The sequence below is a fragment of the Chiloscyllium punctatum genome, chromosome 23, assembly GCF_047496795.1.
Source record: "Chiloscyllium punctatum isolate Juve2018m chromosome 23, sChiPun1.3, whole genome shotgun sequence".
Classification (NCBI taxonomy): domain Eukaryota; kingdom Metazoa; phylum Chordata; class Chondrichthyes; order Orectolobiformes; family Hemiscylliidae; genus Chiloscyllium; species Chiloscyllium punctatum.
The window spans coordinates 54,797,829-54,821,077 of NC_092761.1; the positions used below are offsets into that span (position 1 = coordinate 54,797,829).

Consider the following 23,249-nt stretch of genomic DNA (forward strand, 5'->3'; position numbering starts at 1 on the left):
GCCAGATCAATGTCCTGTTCAGCCGCAACATGACCTCCCAACTCCGATACTCACTGCACTGACCAATAAAGGCAAGTATATCAAATGCCTTCTTCAATACCCTGTCTACATGGATCTCCAATTTCAAAGAACTATAAACCTGCAATCCAAAGTCTCTTTGCTCAGCAACACTCCCCAGGATCTTACCATTAAGTGTATAAGTCATGCACTGATTTGCCTCTCCAAAATGCAGCACCTCAGAGTTATCTAAATTGAGTACCATCTGCCACTCCTCAGCCCATTGGCCCATCTAATCAAGCTCCTCTGTACTCTGAGGTAACCTTCATCGTTGTCCACTACAACTCCAAATTTTTTGTCATCTGCAAACTTAGTAACCAGACTTTCTATGTTCATATCCTAATCATTTATATAAATAATGAAAAGTAGTGGATCCTTGTGGCACACAGCTAGTCACAGACCTCCAGTCTTAAAAGCAATCTTCCACCACCACCTTCTGTCTTCTACCTTCGAGCCAGTTCTGTACCCAAATGGTGGGTTCTCCCTGTATTCCATGTGATCAGATTTTTCTAAACAGTCTACCATGAGGAAGTTTGTCAAACATCTTACTGAAGTCCATATAGATAATGTTCACCATTCTGCCCTTACCAATCCTCTTCATTACATCTTCAAAAAAACTCAATAAAGTTGATGAGGAGACAAGAATTCAAGCTCTTTGTCTTGCACTCATCAAAACAAGAACACAAAGAAACATCTTGAATAAAGGGGCACCAACTTATTCAAAATGAGAAGAGGTGCTGAATGGTTAGGCCATCAGTGGCATAACATGCAGCAGGAATGGTTAACTGTCAATCTTAACGATCAGACTAGGCAGGTAGATCTTAAATCGCCTGGTGTTACCATGGGAATACAGCAGAGATTGACTGTCTCCATGCTCTTTCTTTTAAACGGGTCTACAAATTCCTTTTGCTAACTTAAAACAAGGTCCTGGGTCCGTATATATGTAGCTTCTGGCACAAGCAAATGCATTACACCATCAGCATATGACTGATGATCTTAGATTGGTTTCTACTATAACTATAAGCATAGTCTGGATTATTTAGTTAATGATTTCCTACGGCAGTGAATATGGTTTTCTGAGGTTTTCACGCACATGCTGGTAATGTATGCCTGCTCTGAAGGGTCAACGGGTATGTCTTACCATATATGTACATCCAGAGATTGAGAATGAATTTTGCGCCAGCTAAGGCAGCATTGAGTCAAGCTTGTTTCAAGTATTTATCAGTGTGATGTGAGAAGCTTTATTCACAAGTTGGTTTTGAAACCAATCCTGTCATGATAAATTATATTCAGAAACTTGAAGCAGTTTCTAAGTACAGTTGCAATCATCTTGTTTTATTGACATTACATAAAGGATAAGTTGAGTTACTATAATTTGGGGTCCCTCTCAGTTTTGCTTCAATTATTTGTGGAAACAACAGAAGCCTTGGATCAGGTAAACGTAGAAAGGCATAGATTGAAGTATCAGTCTAGAAAGTGTATCTACAGAACCTAGACCAAGGTTTCAGTGCCGCATTGAGGATTGGTTGTGCTATTGGAGATGCAGCCTTTTGGATGAAATGAAAGCCTATAACCAGACTTAGGCACTCTTTTTAAAAAAAAGAGTAGTGAGGTTAACCCAATTTCTTGACCTCAATCAACACATTTGAAATTTGTGAACTGCTCAATTATCTCATTTAGTGGCTGTGGGTCTTGTCCTAATAGCTATTGAGTTTTTCTATATTAAAACACGGCACTTCAAAAAAGTATTGATTGGCTGTGAAGGAACTTGAAACTTCTAAAAGTCATATAACCTTGACATGAAACCTCTTGTGGCACAGTGACAGTGCCCCTTCCCCTGGTCCAAGAGAGCTGGGCCTCAAATCCCACCTGCCCCAGAGGCATGTAATAACATCTCCGAACAGGTTGATTTGAAAATCAGTTAAATAAAAAGAAATTAGCATGTTCTTTATGAAAGCCTACTGTAAGCTCAGGTTTTGGTTAGCTAATGTTCTACATATTCACTAACATCATTTAAACAGCAACTTGTGATTTGTAGCAGGTGTTTTGACCTTGACAAAGTGTTAATTCATCTTATTTAGTTTTAGTTGAATGTTGTCTCATTAACTAATGACCTTGCCTATGTTTAAAAATAAACACTATTCAGTATCCAAGAGCCAATGCAGTGAATTTGGACAACAATTTATGGCAAATATTTGGTCTCCTCTGCTCATCCAGATTATGAGGACAAAGATGTTAAGATTATGAGATGATCATCTGAGAAAATTAGCGTAGAATGATAAAGAAACCAGCTTCAATGGAATTTTCTTGACATTAATTTCGATCTTAACAAACAGCGAGTGAGCAATCAGGTTAAAGAGACAATTTAGCCATCTCTCCACCCACAGTTTAGCGATGTTGACAATTATAGATGGGGGGAATGTATGGGGAATGTGGTACCAAAAGGTAAGCATTGTTAGACTGTTTTTCTCTCTCTTCATGTATTCATATGTAAATATATTTGCCAAATTTATTTTATAAAAATAGAGGAAGAAAATAATTACTTGATGCCACTTCATCACATTTTTAGAAAAAGTAATGGTGCCTCTTTAAACTGACTGCTCACGAGCTGTTTGTTGAGATCACTTCCCTAGCTCCCCACACCTAGGGTACACCTGATTAGATCCTGAGGATTTATCTACCTTTGTGTTTCAAGACATTCAGTACTTCCTCCTCCACAATATAGATATATTTCAAGATGTTACCATTTATTTCCCACTTGATTCTGAGTCTGAATACCTTACTTCAGTTAATTGCTATATGTACCCTTATTGTCTAAGATCACCCCTTAACCAGATGTAGCTCAAGTCTATCCAGCAAGCTTGAAGGACGGACATAGTCCTAGATGTTGGGTGAGGCATTTATTGCTTGGTGCCCTCAAGAAATTCCCAACCAAAATGCAAAAAGATCTGAACTGTCTGTTTCTTACTTGTGCATTTTATATTTCCGGTCCCCTTCCTTATTTCAAAGGCTTTATCTCTGGTTTATTTTAGAACTTTTCTTCCTGGCTCATTCACAATTCCTCATTTCTACAATACTCACCAAGCAAAAAAAACCAAAAAGATGCAGATTTAGAATAGTTTTCATGGATGAAACGAAAGTATTCAAATCAAGAAAAGGGAAGGATGGAAAATGCAAGAAGAAACATAAGTGAAGGCTCCACACAAAAGGCTTCTGCATAAGATAAAGATGCATGGCATTGCATGCAATGTATTAGCATGGATAGAGGATTGGTTAACTAACAGGAAGCAAAGAGAAGGGATAAATTAGTGCTTTTCTGGTTGGCAATCAGTGATTAGTGGTGTGCCTCAGAAGTCAGTGTTGGGACCACAATTATTCGCAATTTACATAGATGATTTGGAGTAGGGGACCACATATAGTTTGTCAAAGTTTGCAGATGGCAGATCAAAGTATACAAAGGACTGTGAAATTTTGCAGAGGAACATAGTTTAAGTGAGTAGGCAAAGGTCAGGCAGAAGGAGTACAATGTTAATAAATGTAAAACCGTTCATTTTGGTCAGAGTGAAAAGGACTATTATTTGAATGGTAAAAATTTGAAGCATGTTGCTGTCCAGAGGGACTGGAGTGTCCTTGTGCAGGAATCATAGAGGGTTGGTCTGCAGGTACAACAAGTAATTAGGAAGGCTGATTGCGAGAGGGATTGATTTTAAAAGCAGAGAGGTAACGTTGCAGCTGTACAAGGTGCTGGTGTGGCCATGCCTGGAGTTGTGTGCAGTTTTGGTCTCTTTACTTAAGAAAGGATGTACTGGCACTAGAGGGTGTGCAGAGGAGATTCATTAGGTTGATTCTGGAGTTGAGGGGGTTGGCTTATGAGGACAGGCTGAGTAGACTGGGATTATATTCATTGGAATTTAGAAGAATGAGCGGGGATCTTATAGAAACATATATAATTATGAAGGAAATAGATAAGATAGAAGTAGAGAGGATGTTTCCACTGTAGGGTGAAGCTAGGACAAGAAGCGAGAGCTTCAAAATTATGGGGAGCAGATTTAGGATCAAATGGAGGAGGGACTTCTTCACCCAAAGGGTTGTGAATCTGTGGAATTCCCTGCCCAGTGAAGTAGTTGAGAATAACTCTGAGAATACAGAGTTAGTTTAGGCTTGATTCTGGAAATGCAACAATTCTGATTGAGGGACTTTATGTTAGCTGCACATTATTGATTTTCAGAGGTCGTTTTGCTGAAATGTTTAGAGCGAAGTCCACATCATATCATACCACGTGAATAGGAAAGTAAAATGAGATTAAAATAATAATTAGGTACCAAAACCTTTCAGGGATTTCAGGAAGGAGGTAACATAATGGAAATTTCGAGAGTTTGAGAAGGAGTGAATTAGAGCAAGGTAGCGTTCAAAAATAGCTTGTATCAGCTTGGACAAATTAGGGAGAGGGAAGAGTGTTAAGGGTAATTTAATTCAAACTTATTGAAGTGACAAGAATAAAAATGTGAAAAACAACACTAATCTTCTTGATAGAATTTAGATACACAAGAAAAGTCCTAACAGAGCTGCAGTTTTAGAGGTGATGACTCAATGTGGTTCAATGATAAGGCTCAGATTAGATGTGTGGTAACTCTGCACTAAGCGCATAGGTTGGCTTTCCTGTTTATACTTCTCTGTTGATCACCATATATTGCTATTGTGTTGGTTTGTGGTGCACTATTCTTTTCTCAAGAACAAACGCTTCACAATTTTTTTTTCCAAACAGTAACTTTTTTTTTCAAGTGGATGCCAACCCGCAGCATTGAAGCTGGACCATCTGCTTCCATGTCAGAAATGTCAGTGAAACTTTTAGTGGAAAACAGAGTGACAACTGTACTGTTAACACTTTATTCATATAAAAACAATGGATGAGCCTTATTAAATATTCACATGGTTTCTCACCATAGATGTAGTTGCACAAGACCTGTGAGATGTGGGCCCAATCACAATCTTGCTACTTGTCAACTTTAAGTCACAGACAGATTCACAGGAGTCAGTGTGCACTTTGCAGTTCAATCAGCATCGACAATGCAGTTTGATTGTCCTTTAATGTTGCTGTATTGCTGAGAACAGTGGGCAGGGCAACAAGGATGGAAATGCTAAGGTACGTTCCATCCAGTGGTAAGAAATTACTCTGTTCAGATAGATGCCTAGGTCCTACCACTAAAATCAAGAGAAAACTCTGCACTGGCATATTTACAGCTCCTTTCATTCATAACTACCACCAAGAAGAAAAATGATTTATTGTTATATCAACATGAACCTGGAGTCAGAAGAACTTTGGAGCCATTTGATGTTGGCAAGTGGGATCCGATTGTGGTGCCACCTGCTCCCTTTCCGTGCCCCAGTTTTCATTCGCACAGGATAAGGATGTGAGTAGTGAATGATGCTCTTGACCTGGCTGGCTGCATTGCATGAGATAGGCTTTTTCATAGCTCCCTTCAGTTGTCATCAGGCCAGATTCTGAATGACTCATGGTTCACAATTCCTCAAAGGATTCAGAAACCATTGACTTGATTCAGCAAATGTCTGAAAAGTATGTTTAAAAGATTTTACCAATGTTGTCTTCCATGGTAACTGATGACCCCATGACCCACCCTCCCATATCCATGCCTATTTACATAGTATGCACTATGTAAGGAACTAAATAGTAATAATAACACATTAGGGGTCTGCTTAGAAAAGATTCACAAATATGGTTTGAAAAAACTGTAGTTCTTGCAACTCTTTTAAAAGTGTCAATCAAACAGAACGTTAAAGCATTAATGACCAGAGACTTCAAAAACTTCACAGTACTCAATCTTGTGAAAGTAAACATTGAGACTTTGCTAAAAGAGACCACAGAAATAAGAATTTATTGTAATCATTTAAAGGTGTCAATCAAGAAAAGTTGACAGTTTTTTGCAACTGTCTAACAGAACCCTATCTAAGAGAATATTTTTTATTTCTGGTCTCTCGGTTAAACATGTATAATGTACAGGGGTATAGCTATTTCCAATCAATCTACTCAGACATGTTATGACACAATACTGGAACAGGTGGAACTTGAACCTCACCCTCCTGGTTCAGAGGTAGAGGCACTACCACTGCATGATATAAAGGCTTTGTGGAAAGATGTAAGAATGATGCAGCATTAGATGTCTTCAATAGGCCAGATTTGAATCTCAGCAGAGATCTCAATATCTCAATGAGTTGGAGGTTTGGAGTAGATGGCAAGATGGGTGACTGTGTGTATGTGTGGGATGTTTCCATAAAATGTGAGGTCAAAGGAGGGGGTGAATTCAGGGAAAAGTGACAGAATGTTATGAGTTGATATGAAGGTCAAAATTCCCTGAAATGGGAAGCTATTCATTAAAGGTTTAAGGGGAAAGTAGTGAGCATATCTACTTAAGAAACTGTCATGCTATGTGGATGGCTGGTACAAAACAAGGTTTTGAATGAGTCAAGACTGGTAGAACAAGATGGAATGCTCAAAGAAGGGGAAAGTACTAGGGGCTCAGGTCAAAGTGAAATTTGGTTCAAAGGGCTATATTGCCATGACATACATGTCTGCATCAATTAAATGGTGAAAGCAATAGCCAATTAGTGGAACAGGGATGTCACCTCTCAGCCAGATTTCCACCAAGGTAAGGAATTTGATGCAATCATCCAGAATACATTTATAGATTTCAAGTTCATTGGTTGTGATTGAACAAACATTATGGAGGAATATATAGAAAAGGTCGAGAGTGTGGTGCTGGAAAATCACAGCGGGTCAGGCAGGTTATGCCTGAAATGTCGATTCTCCTGCTCCTCAGATGTTGCTTGACCTGCTGTGTTTTTCCAGCACTCCACTCTTGACTCTGATCTCCAGCATCTGCAGTCCTCCCTTTCTCCTGTATGGGAAGAGGCCATGATAGCAGGACTACTGTCAGAGTCTATTAGATCTATCACTGAGAAGAGTGAATTAGGCAGGGAAAAAGATAGACAAGAGAACTGGATTGGGAAATTGTGATTGCTGCAAGAGAGGAGGCCAAAAAAAGTCTCTTTGAAGAATCTCAGCAGAGATCTCGAATGAATCCGGAAGCTTATGGAAAAGGGATTCAAGCCTAGGATAAGGTAGATAAGTCAGGTGAATATGGAGAACTGAAGAGTTGCAATAGTCATTTGGGAAGACGGGGAGGAGAGAAATAATGAAAGAAGGATCTAGGAGAGCAAAGTGGAAATTAATTTGATGGGGTCACGATCTTGGTGGGAAACAATGTATGCACGCAAGGGGGCACAGGCAGTAGCATTTGTGGATTTCACACTATGAAAGGAAGGATTGAAACGTTAAAAGAAAACTAATTTTACCTCATTTACATCAGTTTTAATGAAAACTTCATAGCCATTGTATTTCTCCTCCTTAAAATGCCAGTTGACCTACTCTATATTTTCAGCTTTTTTTGGTATTATTTCAGTTCCTTTCTTTCATCTTCATCAATAGCTATTAGAGAGACTTCATCAAAGAAAGGACATTCTTGTCAAAGAGGCCATCAAAGAAAGAAGAGACCTTTATCAGAGAGAGGAGATCATCCGACAAAGATAAAGGAGAACATATAATAATCAAGGCCAGGAGGTTTTTATTAATGAGGGACTGTGTCACTGAAGAACTAATAAAGGTTTATCCACAGGGTTAAAGTTTTCTTTTCAATAAGAGACATGGGAAAGGGATAAAGTTATTAGTGCATTGCACCCTCTTACCTGGAGTGGAATACTCAAGACCGGTAGGTACCTCCTGAGCTGCAAGCTCTTCTTGATGTCCATTGTAGAATCTTTGCTGGTAGCAGTTATCAGGAAATCCTCCCATGGATGTGTCCCCGCACATGTCAACAGGGATGTGTCTCTGAAATACAGAAACAGCACCTCAATGCATGGATCCACATACAAAGGCATGAAAGCATCTTTGATTTTTTTAATTGCAGACATTATGCTTTTGATTGAATTCTGAGAGGTTACAAAATGCTGTTTTGTGGGAGTGACAAGGATCAAGTACAACAAAGATTAGTTGCAGTGATCACTAAGAACCCTCAAACATGGGAATTAGGAGGGGGAGCTTCGAACCTGCTCTGCAAGTCCACGCAATATTATGGCACCCAGCACTTTCAATTCAGCTACAACTACAATATGGATTGATGCAGAATAAATGTCTATATGTAGTTCCATCAAAAATTCCAAATCAGGTGCAACACGAGTTGACTTTAGAGTAAAGAATACTCTAAACATTTGCAGGGTGAGTACAGAGTAGATTAGATCCTAGATTATTTCCTGTTTACACTGTCCATCATTCTTATGTACAGATAAAAGTACAGGTACAGCATGGGTTGAACAGAAAATTATACCCCTCTAATTTACTGCATCAAGCTTTCCCAAAGCAGTACAGGTTCACTATAAAGTTCAGTGGGGGTTGGGGTGAGGATATGGGTGAAGGTGCTTCACACCCTAAAATTGAGCTTGATATTGAGTTCAGAAGGTTGTAGAGTTCCCAAAATGGAAAATGAGGTGCTGTTCTTCCAGTTTGCACTGAGCTTGGGGCACTGCAGCAAGCCTGAGACAGAGATATTGGTCAAGGAACAGATGGTGAGTTGAATTGCTCCAGTCAAGCCTAGCGCAAGCTGGAAGAATAGCACCTCGTTTTCCATTTTGGAACTCGAGACTCAATATCGAGTCCAACAATCTTCAGGCTTGAAGCACCTTCTCCTTACCCCAAACCTCACACATCAGGCCTTGTTATCACAATGTCTGGCATTACATAAACCCAGTGTTATCCATTAATAGTCCCAATTTGTAGCTATTCATTCTCCCAGGCTGACCATTATCACACCTTTGACTGTCTGGCTGTTCTGTCTCTTTGGGCTCTGAATGTACCTATCGTTTGCTCCTTAACCCCTCCCCCCACCCTTTCTCCTAGTTCTGAAGTTCTGTGGAAGGGTCACTGGACCCCAAACTCTGATTTCTTTCCACAGATGTTGTCAGACCTGCTGAGCTTTTCCAGCAACTTCTGTTCTTTCTGATTTCCAGCATCCTCACTTCTGCTGTTTTTTAATATCTAACCTCATCTTTTTTAATTGCTGTTAGGATGTGAGGATACCTGGCATACCTGCACTATGTGAGCTGCTGCTTCTGTTGAACTCTTTAACTATAGGAAACTACAGGATATGTTTAGATTACTTACAGTGTGGAAACAGGCCCTTCGGCTCAACAAGTCCACACCGACCCGACGATGCGCCACCCACCCAGACCCATTCCCCTACATTTACCCCTGCACCTAACATTACGGGCAATTTAGCATGGCCAATTCACCTAACCTGCACATTTTTGGACTGTGGGAGGAAACCGGAGCACCCGGAGGAAACCCACGCAGACATGGGGAGAATGTGCAAACTCCACACAGCCTGAGGCAAGAATTGAACCCGGGTCTCTGGCGCTGTGAGGCAGCAGTGCTAACCACTGTGCCACTGTGCCGCCCACGGTTTGGTTCAGTGTTGTACAGGAAAATAATTTCTGAAGGCAGATTAGAAGAGTCTTTTGTTAATCGGGTGTGAATTATTGTATGTTAAAAACTTGCTACAGGTTACATTGATATTATCAAAATAGAAACTCTGAGGAGGATGTTAGATGTCACTGCTTTGAGATCTGGTGCTGTTCTGCCCACAGTCCAAATGACAGTATCAAAGTGGGTGCTACTTGGTAACTCCTCGGTGTTAACCCTTTCAGCACTACAGTCAACAGCCAGAATTAATTGCCATTGAGTAACACAACTGGATCTACCCTGTTCCAGGGTTTACAAATGGGGCTTGCTCACATTGATCTGTCAGAGACTTAAACTCTGCCCACTAGGATTGAGATAACCCTGCACTGGACCAATAGCTAGAACTAGATTATTCCAGTGTTAAATGCATAACTCCTTCTGCAACTATCTGCAGCCATGCGTCGAAAATACAAACCGCAGCCATGCAAAGCAGAAAAGTGGAAATCATGTTGTAATCATGGAAATACCATCTTGGACTATGCATCAATGTTCTACTGCATTAAACTGTCTTAATATTGCATGTGTACAAATATAATCAAAAACTAAAAAAAGCACATCTCTCCTACCAGCAGAATGTTGTGAAACTTGAAAGGGTTCAGAAAAAATTTATAATGATGTTACCAGGGTTGGAGGATTTGAACTGTCAGGAGAGATTGAATAGGCGGAGGCTCTTTTCCCTGGAGCGTCGGAAGCTGAGGGGTGACCTTATAGTGGTTTATAAAATCATGAGAGACATGGATAGGGCAAATAGACAAGGTCTTTTCCCTGGGGTGGGGGAGTCCAGAACTAGAGGGCATAAGTTTAAGGTGAGAGAGGAAAGATTTAAAAGGGATCTAAAGGGCAACTTTGTCATGCAGAGGGTGTTGCATGTATGGAATGAGCTGCCAGAGGAAGTGGTGGATGCTGGTACAATTATAACATTTAAAAGGCATTTGGATGTGTATATGAATAGGAAGGGTTTATGCTGGTAAATGGGACTAGATTAATATAGGTTATCTGGTCGGTATAGACAAGTTGGAGCAAGGGTTCTGTTTCCATGCTGTACACCTCTATGTTTCAATGACTCTATGACTCTCAGTTAATAATGTAAATAATGTAACAGAAAAGGGACAGAAATTAACATCTTATAAATTGTATTAAAGGTATTCGGTTCATATAATTTACAGCTCAGGAACAGGCAATTCAGCTTAACTCTTCAATATCATTATTTATATTCCATACATGCCTCTGACCTCAACTCACCCAATCAGAATATCTTAGTATCCTTTCCTCCCTCAAATATTCAGGTAGCTTCCTCTTCAGCATGCTTGTACGATTTGTCTTAACTGCTGAATGTGGTAATGAGTTCCACATTCTAATCATTCTCTTCCAAAAGATGTTTCTCTAAACTCCTTCTTGGATTCATTAGTGACTATATATGGCACTGAGTTTTAGAATCCCTGTAGTAGAAACCCTACCAAGCCCTACTATAATTTTAAACAGCTCCATTAGGTCTCCTGTCTTCCTTCCTTTTTGCAAAATCTTTCCTGATGCTTCTACTGTGTCAAATCTTGAATCACCTTTGCCAGAAGTAATCTATAAAAATGAGGCATTAAATCCATTCTTGATTATTTGAGTATACAAATATATCTTTGTGATTTATCAGAGTTTAAACCGACACATCCTTTAATCAAACTCCACACACATATTAATTGATTTACAAATCCTTACTCTTTGCCTAATTTTTGCTACATTTTCCTCAATAGCATCAATATGTTTCAAAGGAATTCACTGCAGAGAAAGCACTTGGAGATATTGAAAAACACATAAAATGTTTTATTTTCTGTAATAGTCATTATATACTTTTAAGGATCTGCAAAATAAATTTCAACGATAATAATCATTTACTACATTCTTGTATTAATTTATCACCTCACAGCCAGAGTTGAAAATCTTGACTGCAGTCAAATAACAGAATAACAAACTGCACAAACTGATTGTATAATGAGAGTGTCATGAAGCCGAGAATTATAACAGGGTTACAGATATAGTTGGCAATATTGCTTCCTACTGTGTCTGTTATTCATGATGCCCTCAGCTATTAAGAAATCCTCACATCGAGTTCATTTCAAAATTTTCGTTATGACATTGTATAAGAAGAACTGAAGTTGTTCAATGCACAGAGAAGTGAGTGATGGCCTAAGACTGACAGGTTTATCACTGATCACCAGACAAAGTGACTGGCATCTGCTTTTTTTTTAGATTAGATTAGATTAGATTACTTACTTACAGTGTGGAAACAGGCCCTTCAGCCCAACAAGTCCACACCGCCCCGCCGAAGCGCAACCCACCCATACCCCTACATTTACCCCTTACCTAACACTACGGGCAATTTAGCATGGCCAATTCACCTAACCTGCACATCTTTGGACTGTTGGAGGAAACCGGAGCACCCGGAGGAAACCCACGCAGACACGGGGAGAATGTGCAAACTCCACACAGTCAGTCACCTGAGGTGGGAATTGAACCCAGGTCTCTAGTGCTGTGAGGCAGCAGTGCTAACCACTGTGCCACCGTGCCGCCCACTTTCCTATTTGCCTGTGGCATTGACCAATCTCAGTTCTAACCACAGAGATGTTAAATGAAGAACGCTGTGCCCCAGCAAGATCAATAAATCATTTCAGTTATCCAAGCCCAGAGACATTTTCTAATTAATGAACTCTTATTGAAAATACCTATCCACCATACTTTCATTGATGGGATGAAGAGGTCTTTCATTTCAGTTCCCCTTCTCCTCCTGCGAAATCTGACCAGGGACCTAGAATTCAACTTCAAAAGTTCTAATCTGCTTATCTTAGTGCTATCGTTAGAGTCAATTGGATAGCCTGAATGAAATAGTATAAGAGCATAAGAAATAGGATCAGGAGTAGACCATTTCGCTCTCCAAGCTTGCTCTACCATTCAACATCATAACTGCTGATCTTGGGGTTAAATGTCACATTTCTATCTGCTCCCCATATCCCTTTGATCCCTTGAGAGATGAAAAATCTGACTAAATCCAATCCTAAATGTATTCAACACTGCTGCATCCACAATTCTCAGGGGTGGGCAATTCCATAGATTTACAACATGTTGAATGAAGTAATTTCTCTTCATTTCAATCCTAAATGAAGACTGTATACCGATTATTTAGATTCCCAATCAACATAAACAATCTCTCAGCATCTTGCCCAAAAAGTTCCATTAGAATCTTGCAAAGCTCGGTAAGAGCTCCTCTTCTTTTTTAAACATCAGTGACTAAGGACCCAATTTAATCTGTCCCACACCATGGGCCATGCCTCATCCCAAGGGTCAATGTTTTGGACCTTTACTGGGCCACCTCTAATGCAAATATATCCTTTTACAGAGGTGAAGAACCAGACATCATGCAACCCAATGCCTGGGTAACTCAATTGATAGAACAGCTGACTTCAAATCTGAGGGTCCAAGATTCTGGATGCTGTCTTTTAGTTAAAAGATAGGAAACAGAAGACAGGGAAAGTTGAACATTTCTTAGACAACTTGAAAATGGTGTTCCTGAGGAATTGGTGTTGGGACTACTGCTTCTTCTGATTTATATAAATAATTTGGAGATGGATGTTGAGGGCAATTTGCAGATGATGCTAAGATAGGGAGAATAGTGAATTGTGAGGCTGACATAGTTGACAAATTTGCCACATTGGTTGACCTAGCAGATGAATGTCAATGCAGAGAAATGGGAGGTAATGCATTCTGGTAGAAGAAACATGGAGAGACAATACAGAGTTAATGATACAAATTTGAGAGGAGTATAGAAGCAGAGGGACCTCAGGGGATCATGTGCAGAATTCTCTGAAGGTGACCAGGCAAGTTCAAATAGTTGAAAAATGTGTTGCTGGAAAAGCGCAGCAGGTCAGGCAGCATCCAAGGAGCAGGAGAATCGATATTTCGGGCATAAGCCCTTCTTCAGGCTTATGCCCGAAACATCAATTCTCCTGTTCCTTGGATGCTGCCTGACCTGCTGCGCTTTTCCAGCAACACATTTTTCAGCTCTGATCTCCAGCATCTGCAGTCCTCACTTTCTCCAAGTTCAAACAGTTGTTAAGAAAGTTTATTGGATCCTTGGATTTATAAATAGCGGCATAGAGTATAAAAGTAAGGAAGTGACGTGGCATTGCTACAAAACATTGGACTGCTCACATTTGGAGTATTGTGTTCCATTCTGGGCTCCTTATTTAAGAAGGGATGTGAAAGCCCTGGAGTGAGTTCAAAGGAGATTAACCAGAATGATACCAGCAGTGAGGGATTATAGATACGAAGAAGAATTAGAGAAGTTGAGCAAAGAAGATTAAGAAAGACCTTATGGAGGTATTCAAAATTATGAAAAACGATGGCAGGATAAAGAAGAATATTCTGTTTCCAAGTTACTGTTAGTAACGTGGTCACAATTTCAAGATTGTCAGCATGAGATCTAAGTGTGAGGTGAGGAGAAACCTCTTTATTCAGAGAGTTGTTAGCATTTGGAATGCACTGCCCAGGAGCGTGGTGGAGGCAGATTCCATAGGAGTTTTCAAAGAGAGTTGGATATATGTTTGAAAGTGAAAAATTTAGTGTCCTTGAGAGTTAGGGCTAGAGAATGAGATGAGTTGGGTAGCTCTTTCAGGAGCCTATACAGAGACAATGGGTTGAATGGGCTCCTGTACCATAAAATTCTATGATTCTGTGATTCTAAATCTCCACAAATACTCACCAAAACTCTGTACAATTTTAGCAAAACATCTTTATTCTTGTACTCCAAACACCTTGCAAAAAAGGCCAACACCCATTTTCTTTCTGAATTGCGTATTATACCTGCATGGCAACTTTCTACATCCTTACATGATTACACTCAAGATTTATTGTTTCATGGGAGTTTTGCGTTATTGTCCATCCCTATCTGTCTTTGGAATTTCCCAAGCTTACCTAGATCTAGATCAATATGGCTGACTTTTGACTTTCCCGCTAAAATGGCCTTGCACTGTATTTAAGCAGGTGGCTCACCAATCCTTTCTCAATGACAATGGGAACATGTAATAAATTCTGATATTGCCAGTGATGCCCACATCTTGTTAGTGAATAAAAGGAAAATTACAGTTGCTTTTGAGACATTTGTTCTCAAAAGTGTTTGAAGTGTAGAACAGTGATTCTGTAAAAAGACTGACCACAATCTGTTAATATGGTGAGTACACTCTCAGGTTTCCTCCACCTCAAACAAAATATGGTTTGGCAAAAGTTTTTTTTGCAGTCAGTGCTCTTTTAATCACGCAAGGAATTCAAATAATGAAACATAAAGTGATGTCTTTAGCAGATCCTACTCATCCCATCAAAGTCATTCCTATAGTACTCAAAATGCCTTGTAGAAGACCATCTCTTCAGGTCTTTTGTACAAAAACTCATGCCTGCGGAGCTTTCAATGCTCATTGAAGTTTATACTCTGGTACTGCAATTCTCTTATTGAAACCTATACATTCAGTAGGCCAACCCGTCCATACAGTCTTCCAAATATACAGGTGCAACCATACACACATGTACACAGTCACAGATATAACTGTGTACATGTAGTCTCTCACCCACAGTTGTTAATACTCAAACACTTGGACACAATAGCAGCTCACTAAGTTGTATATTCATGCACTCAAATATCCACATGTACACAAGTAAGCACACACATACGTACACACTCAGTCACATACACGAGGCAGAATTTAACCTCAGGGGTGTGAAACAGGACCTAGGTTTTGACTCCTCACCGATGGAGAATCAAACACTGACCTGGAATTTTGATTAGGGCTTAATCGGCATGGGGACAGGTTCCCTGCCCAGTTGAGGATGGTGGGGAAGCTCCTAAAGCTGGAGAGGCCTTTCAACATAAGAGGATCAAGAATGCGGTGCTGGAAAAGCACAGCAGGTCAGGCAGCATCCGAGCTGCAGGAAAATCAATGTTTTGGCAAAATTCCTTCTTTAGGAAACGTTTGCCAGAAACATTGATTCTCCTGCTCCACGGATGCTGCCTGACCAACTGCGCTTTTCCAGCACCACACTCTTGGCTCTAATCTCCAGCATCTGCAGTGCTCACTTTCACCTTGCATAAGAGGATTACCAATCTGAAGGAAAGGGTACTTGCCACAGACCTGCTGGACCATAGGCTGTTCTGTCATTGGAGAAAGACAACTGGTAGTGCTTTAACGTGAAGGTCATCACCCCCCCCCAGGCAAAGTGTAAAGTTGAGAAGGTGGGATCTTCAGCCAGTGCTGGAATTGAATGGAGGCTGTTGGAGTCACTCTGCATCACAAGCCAGCCATCCAGCCAACTGAGCAAACTGACACCCCAACTCCTCACTCCACCCCCCACCCACAGGTTGGTGATTAAGAGGGTGCTTCAATAGGAAGAGGCTATTTCAGCCATTACTTTAAAGATATAAATAAGAAACACAGCAAACATCCAGGTTGAGAAATGGGTGGTTAGGTGTAGTTGGGGGAAGGATGCAGGTGTGGAGAGGCCTCTCTGAACAGTAGTGTTTGGCAGTAGACCCAACCACTGTAGACATATGGCCCTGTAGACAGCCTGACTCGCCACTAATTGTTCAAGTGTCCCTGTCATAATGAGGAATTGGAGATCAACTAGAAAATCTCATCTACATTCATTACTTACTCTTAACTGGGCATATAATTAGCCTATCCACCTGGCTGGGGAACTGGGAAACTCGACCAGTTTTGTATGTTTCCAGCCATATTGCCCTTTATTTCCAGCCTTGGCATAGCCTTACCTTCCAGCCCATAGTCTTACACAGTCGCACGTTTACTTCCACGTCTAAAGAATTGTACTTCTCGTACTCTTTATCAGGTGACATTCTGAGACCAGCAGAGACAACGCAGAGTGCAACGAAACAACAATGCATATTTGTAGATTTTTTTAAAAATCAAACTGTTCAACTAAGTAGACATGATTTGGAGATGCCGGTGTTGGACTGGGGTGTACAAAGTTAAAAATCACACAACACCAGGTTATAGTCCAAAAGGTTTAATTGGAAGCACACTAGCTTTCAGAGCATCACCTGCTGAAGGAGCGTCGCTCCGAAAGCTAGTGTGCTTCCAATTAAACCTATTGGACTATAACCTGGTGTTGTGTGATTTTCAACTAAGTAGATGTTTGGTTTGCCATATGTCTGAAGCAAATGGGACCTGAACCAAGGCCTTCTTGGCTCAGAGGTGGGGTCACTACCACTTTGCTGCAAGACCCATAAAAGGTTAAACAGCTCTTGGTGGGAACAATTCTCCTTTCTAGATCTTTTTCATCAACCTGTTCAGGCAGAGCAGGTAGGACGTGAACCTGGGCCTTCTGGCTCAGAAATGGAGACACTGCTACTGCACAATAAGAGCCCAGAGCTTGCATTTATACATCTCTAATGTAGAAAGTTGTGAACAGTCTGAGTCAGCATGGAATTCTAATGCAACAGCTGATGAACAAAGTTGGCTGAAGACAATGGCTTTGGTCTTCTCAATATTCAGCTGGAGGAAATTGTGGCTTATCCAAGATCGAACATAAGAGAAATAGAACTTCAGAGGATGTTTGACTACACAAATTGATGCAGAACTCTGAAAGAAATCTCCACCCAAGATTGGTGAATATTCCTTACCTTCAGTACACACAGTGCTCTAGACGTATGTCAATTGCTGAACATGCTGACAGCCTTCAGGGGAATAAAGAGCTAAAGCATTAGCAGTGGTGAAGGAAATATGCTTTGGTTCTTAAGTGCATAAATCTCAATAGGTTCAGAGCTGATGCGATGAGAAAAATCAGAGACAAACATACAGGATTATGTCAAGGGAAATTAGAGATGTGCCAGGGATGAAAAGTTTGATTTGGTTTGCAAAGTGAAGGGGAGGAAGCAGCAGAGGTAACTGAATAGTCTCTATCTTAGTAAGAAAAAAAATCTTTGAACTTTCTACATTTACTGTTAAAGTTGAGGGTAGAACTGATGAGGATAGATGTTTAAGAACAGAAATTGCTGAAAAAGCTCAGCAGGTCTGGCAGCATCTGTGAAGAGTAATCAGAGTTAGCATTTCAGGTCAGTGATGTTTCTCGGAAAGGTTCTGGGGAAGCTTCACCGGACCTGAAACCTTGACTCTGATTTCTCTTCCCAGATGCTGCCAGATCTGTTGAGCTTTTCCAACAATTTCTGTTTCCATTTCTGACTTACAGCATCCACAGTTTTTTCAGTTTTTATTTAGACGTTTAAGAAGTTTGGTAATGAAGAGAGACGTTTTGTTAAAAACAAAAGACAGGGTTAGAGGTTTATCTCATCTCCAAGATGAATTTATGATACTTTTGAAGGAACTGTCACCTTGAAGAGTTCCATGTCACCTATCCAGCTCAAGTAATTCAGAGACAAGCCACTTGTGCATTGGTGCACAAAAACTGTATCTTTTCGACCCAACCAAATTGAAGTTGGAGGTAGCAGAACTGCTCTGCATGAGAGGCAGTAAACGTTTTATTGGGGAAAAGATCATCAAAGATGCAAAGGAGGGAGTGACTATAAATCAACAGTTCTTCTCAGTATCATAAGAAGGACCAGTAATGACAGGGACTCTGTCCACTGTGGCCCAGAAACAGGCCAATGATTGCAGGGGATACCAAAGTCAGTCAGTTCAGAATGGTATGAGAGGTTAAGGAAGTGGGAGTAAAATTTTAAATATTAATTTCATGTGGAACTCTTCAAAGTCACTTAAAGAAATGTAATGGGGTGCCAAAGAACTAAAAAGAACTGACCACACATGCTCTGACCATTCAAAACCAACTTAAACAGGCAGTTAGATCTCTGCTTGAATATACTGGATACTTAAGAGGGATTCTTCCCAATATGACAAGTAGCACAATTCTGTCACAGAATAATAAAACATTTGTAGAACAAGAGCAAAATAATTTAATTTCTAAATCTGTGTTTCTTTCTTATACTGAAGGTTATTAAGTAATCAAATTCAGTGAATATTTTGAAAATGGCAACACATAAGTCATTTTCTTTCTCCTTTAACACAGCTGAAAACACCAAGTTTCCTTCTCTGCTGTGTTTCAATTTTCAGCGTTTCCCTTTTGCCAGCACAGTCTCATAATCTTGTTGGCAAATTCTAAGCTCTTCTCATGAGAAGGGTAGTTACTGGGTGAGTGTGGATGGTGGGGAATGCCAGGCCTTTTAAAGGGTGAATAATGCTGCATTTCTCATATACGTCTGCCTAGGTTGTGTGATTTTACAACTTCCTGACACGTTCAAGGCTCGATGATCAGGATGCTTGGCTTTCCGCACAACCTACCATTAGGCCCCTATAAGGTGGAGAGTAGGAGCTCCAGCTTCCAGCCATTGCTTCAGGGTAATAATTCATCCTCAAGATCTGCCTAGAACCACAAGAAACAAAAGCCTGTTAAATGTTTGATCATCTGACAGTCCCCTGGGAAGAGAAACACCAACTTCGTTCACTCCCATTCCATCATTTGTATGCTTTACATGGATTTTTATTAACGTACACATAAATATTGAACATATCGTGAACATTTTTATCAAAATTAAACATAAAGTAAGACAGGCCATCTACACAATGCTTTCTGGCAGAGTTTTGCTAACATTACTGATAGTAATATTGAATACTGTGAAACAATGGGGAGAAATGTCATCAATGTGACCACAATAATAAAAAGCAGGAGTTAATATGAGGTAGATTCACGGATCCACCCAGTGAAGTGAATGGTGAAGCATGGGCAGTGGCTACAGGGTAGTATTGACACACTGCCCTGATATATTACATAATTTTGTAGACAATGGATCACGCTGTTGTGCACGGTAATGAAAACTGATTATTTTCTGGTGAGCAGTCACGGATGCAATAAATTAAGTGATATTTGTTCCAACTGACTTGGATAGTTCGTACCTGATTACTGACACACGTTCTTAAAACAGTTATTGATACTTTACTGGCCATTGAGAGGCACAGATTCATGAAGAGCATTGTGTGCAGGGAATTGAGGGACTGTGCACATTCCCTGGGAAGTGTTCTGTGCTGGCTGAGTGTTGTGACATTGATCCAGTCCGGGATCGATGAGAACAGTATACTGCTTGAATCATGTGTACACGGAATCCGACAGAACCCGGAATCCCACACACTCTCCTCTTGCACTCAGCTCAGGGAAGAAAGATTACACTCTGAATCTTTTTTTTTCCACAAACGAATTCTTGTGAGTCCTGGTTCGTGACCTTTCCCCCTCCATAACCTTCAAAGAGATTTTAGACATTTGAAAGTTAAACCCGTCAGAGTGATAAGTTCGGGACACAGTTACTCACTAACTCGGTGTAGGGGGCGAAGCGGTTCCTCGGCGGTTATTGGAGTCCTGATCCCAGTCCAACTCTCACACCTTCCCAGCACTGCGTGCTCTCCACTCAAACGCCAATCCCCAATCCCTCAGGGCTGCAGTGGCAGGGACTGCGAGTGGACTCCACCTATTTAACAGACCAGGATAATTTACATCACGTCCTACCGGATCCCAACCTTCCTGAAACAGGAATTGCGAGAGGTCGCACGGGGCTGGTCCGGTTACAATTTATCCTCGCACAGCCGCAAATATCACTGCTCAGGAGAGATTTAGAGACTGGGCTGACACCAGAGCGGGTAAATGACCCCAGTGAGGAGCTGGATAGCTACCTCAGCCCAGCGAAGGTCCAGCAGTTCGTGCTTACCATGGGGATGTAGACAGCCACACCAGAGACAGGACAATCAAATGGACAATGGTAACCCCATAAACTGGGGGGGTTAAAGAAGTTTCATTTGCTTTCATATAACAGGGCACCCACTCAGTAGGTGGGTTCCGCTGAAGCCACAGCCAAATACCAAGAGACTGGATAGTTAATAAAGGTAACTGTTAATAGGATAACTATGAATTCGATTAATTCAATTTGTTCTTTGTAATGTTAAGACATGCAATGTATACAACTATGAACGACATGGAAAATTGTACAAGTACCAAAGATTTATTTACATGAATAAAGTATATTTTGAAATTAAAAAAAAATTAGAGACTGGGCTGGCTGTCCTTCATTTGGACAATTCGAAACGTTGGTCTTTGAGATACTCAGAACATACAAGAGTCCCTTACCCATCAGCAACTGGGCTCTGTGTCGGAACAGCAAACAGGGACACAGTGACCAGGAACACAGTGACCAGGGAATCATTGACAGGAGACACAGTGACCAGGATACAGTGACCAGAGACTCTGACCAGAGACACAGTGACAAGGATTCAGTGACCAGAGATACAGTGACCAGACACATAGTGACCAGACACACAGTGACCAGGATACAGTGACCAGAGACACAGTGACAAGGATACAGTGACAAAGATACAAGTGACCAGGACATAGTGACCAGGATACAGTGACCAGACACACAGTGACCAGGATACAGTGATCAGAGACACAGTGACAAGGATACAGTGACAAGGATACAGTGACCAGAACACAGTGACCAGGACACAGTGACCAGGACACAGTGACCAGAGACTCTGACCAGAGACACAGTGACAAGGATACAGTGACCAGAGACACAGTGACCAGACACATAGTGTCCAGAGACACAGTGACCAGGGAATCATTGACCAGAGACTCTGACCAGCGAAATAGTGACCAGGATACAGTGACTGGAGACTCTGACCAGGATACAGTGATCAGGGACACAGTGACCACAGACTCTGCCCAGTGAAACAGTGACCAGGATACAGTAACCAGAGACCCTGACCAGGGTCACAGTGACCAGAGACTCTGCCCAGTGAAACAGTGACCAGGATACAGTGACCAGAGACTCTGACCAGGGACACGATGACCATGACACAATGACCATTAACAATGACCAGGAGATTGAGACCAGGGACACAGACCAGGATACAGTGACCACGGACACAGTGACCAGGGATAATTACCAGGACACAGTGATCTGGATACAATGACCAGGATATAATGACCAGGGATACTGACCAGGATGCTGTGATCCAGATACAATGACCAGGATATAATGACCAGAGATACTGACCAGAACACAGTGATCCAGATACAATGACCATGAGATAATGACCAGAGATACTGATCAGGATCTGGTACAATGACCAGGAGATAAAGACCAGGGGCACTGACCAGGACACAGTGATCCTGATTCAATGACCAGGGATACTGACCAGGACACAGTGATCTGGATACAATGACCAGGGCTACTGACCAGGACACAGTGATCCAGATACAATGACCATGAGATAATGACCAGAGATACTGATCAGGATCTGGTACAATGACCAGGAGATAAAGACCAGGGGCACTGACCAGGACACAGTGATCCAGATACAATGACCAGGATATAATGACCAGGAAACAGTGACCAAAGACACTCTGATCACACCCACCAGAAAGACATTGACTCTCGATACAGTAAGAGAGTCAGTGACCAGAGAGACTGTGACCAGGGATACAAGAATCATACAATGCTTGGGAAAAAGAAATGCAGCAACTAGATGCAGTGACCAGAGCAAGAGTTACCAGGGACATTGATCAGAGACATAATGTTAAAGTTATGCTAGGTACCGATTGTGTGGAAAGGAAGAAGTTTTCTCCTTGAAGGAGGGATCAGTGACCAGGGGCATTGAATTAAGGTTTAGCAGGGATAAAATAGGTGGTTTAGAGGAGATGTTCGAAATTTGTTTTTATCCAGATGGAGGGCAAGAGAGGCAGAAACCCTCATAACATTTAGGAAGCATTTAGATTTGCACTCATGATGCCAAGGCATACAAAGCATTGGACCAAGTATTGGAAAATAAGACTAGAGCAGTTCGGTGGCTTTTTATTGAACCAGCACAGAATCAGTGGACTGAAGGACTTTTTTCTGTGGTGTCAAACTCTATAATTCAATGACTCTATTAGCCAGGATAAATTGATGAAAAGAAAGAATTGCATTTATACAGCACCTTTCACAACATTCCAAAGCACTGTACAGCCGTTGAGGTGTGGTTACTATAGCAATGGAGTAAATTCAGCTGCCAATTTGCTCACAAGTTCCCACAAACAGCAATGAGATAATATCGGCTAACTGCCATTGAGAGAGTATATCGAATGCAGAGTCCATTTAATATCTCCACGTTATAGTCAGGTGCTTTTGGAGAATTCTTCAATATATATGTTAGCATTTGTAAACAACTGTCAGAAGCTGAGTCAATCTTTCACCTTATTCAGACAGTGGTAAGGTTACTGCCTCTTCACCACCCTGAAGTCAGTATTCCTGAAAACACAAATGTCTACTCCCTTTTAAAGATCCAGAATATAATTCTTCTGGTTCTGCAACTCTCGGTAAGGCTGCTTACAGAAAATTGGCAGTGAATGTGCACAAGGAAGGAAAACAGATAATTTAGATTTAAGGAAATAGATAAAAGGAAAGGTTGAGTTTTTATAGTACCTTAGTGTCCTCAGGATGTCCTAAATTTAGAGTCAATTAACAACAACTTACATGGTTCACACAATGAACTGTATCAACGAGTTTCACAGGAGT

General features: G+C 41.0%; 1 protein-coding gene across 2 annotated transcripts in view; it reads right to left on the reverse strand.

Moving 5' to 3' along the window:
* ets1 (v-ets avian erythroblastosis virus E26 oncogene homolog 1) overlaps nt 1-20,168 on the reverse strand; it is a 103,326-nt gene extending 83,158 nt beyond the window's left edge. The window contains exons 1-3 of one of the 2 annotated variants that reach the window (XM_072593018.1): nt 20,017-20,168; nt 18,991-19,072; nt 7,819-7,960 (exon numbers count right to left, since the gene is read on the reverse strand). In XM_072593018.1, the coding sequence (XP_072449119.1) occupies nt 7,819-7,960; nt 18,991-19,059 (211 nt within the window). In that variant the 5' untranslated portion in view covers nt 19,060-19,072; nt 20,017-20,168. Of the gene's footprint in view, nt 1-7,818; nt 7,961-18,990; nt 19,073-20,012 lie in introns of both variants that reach the window. The other variant, XM_072593017.1, reaches the window with a different exon arrangement.
* Nucleotides 20,169-23,249: the final 3,081 nt, after the last annotated feature.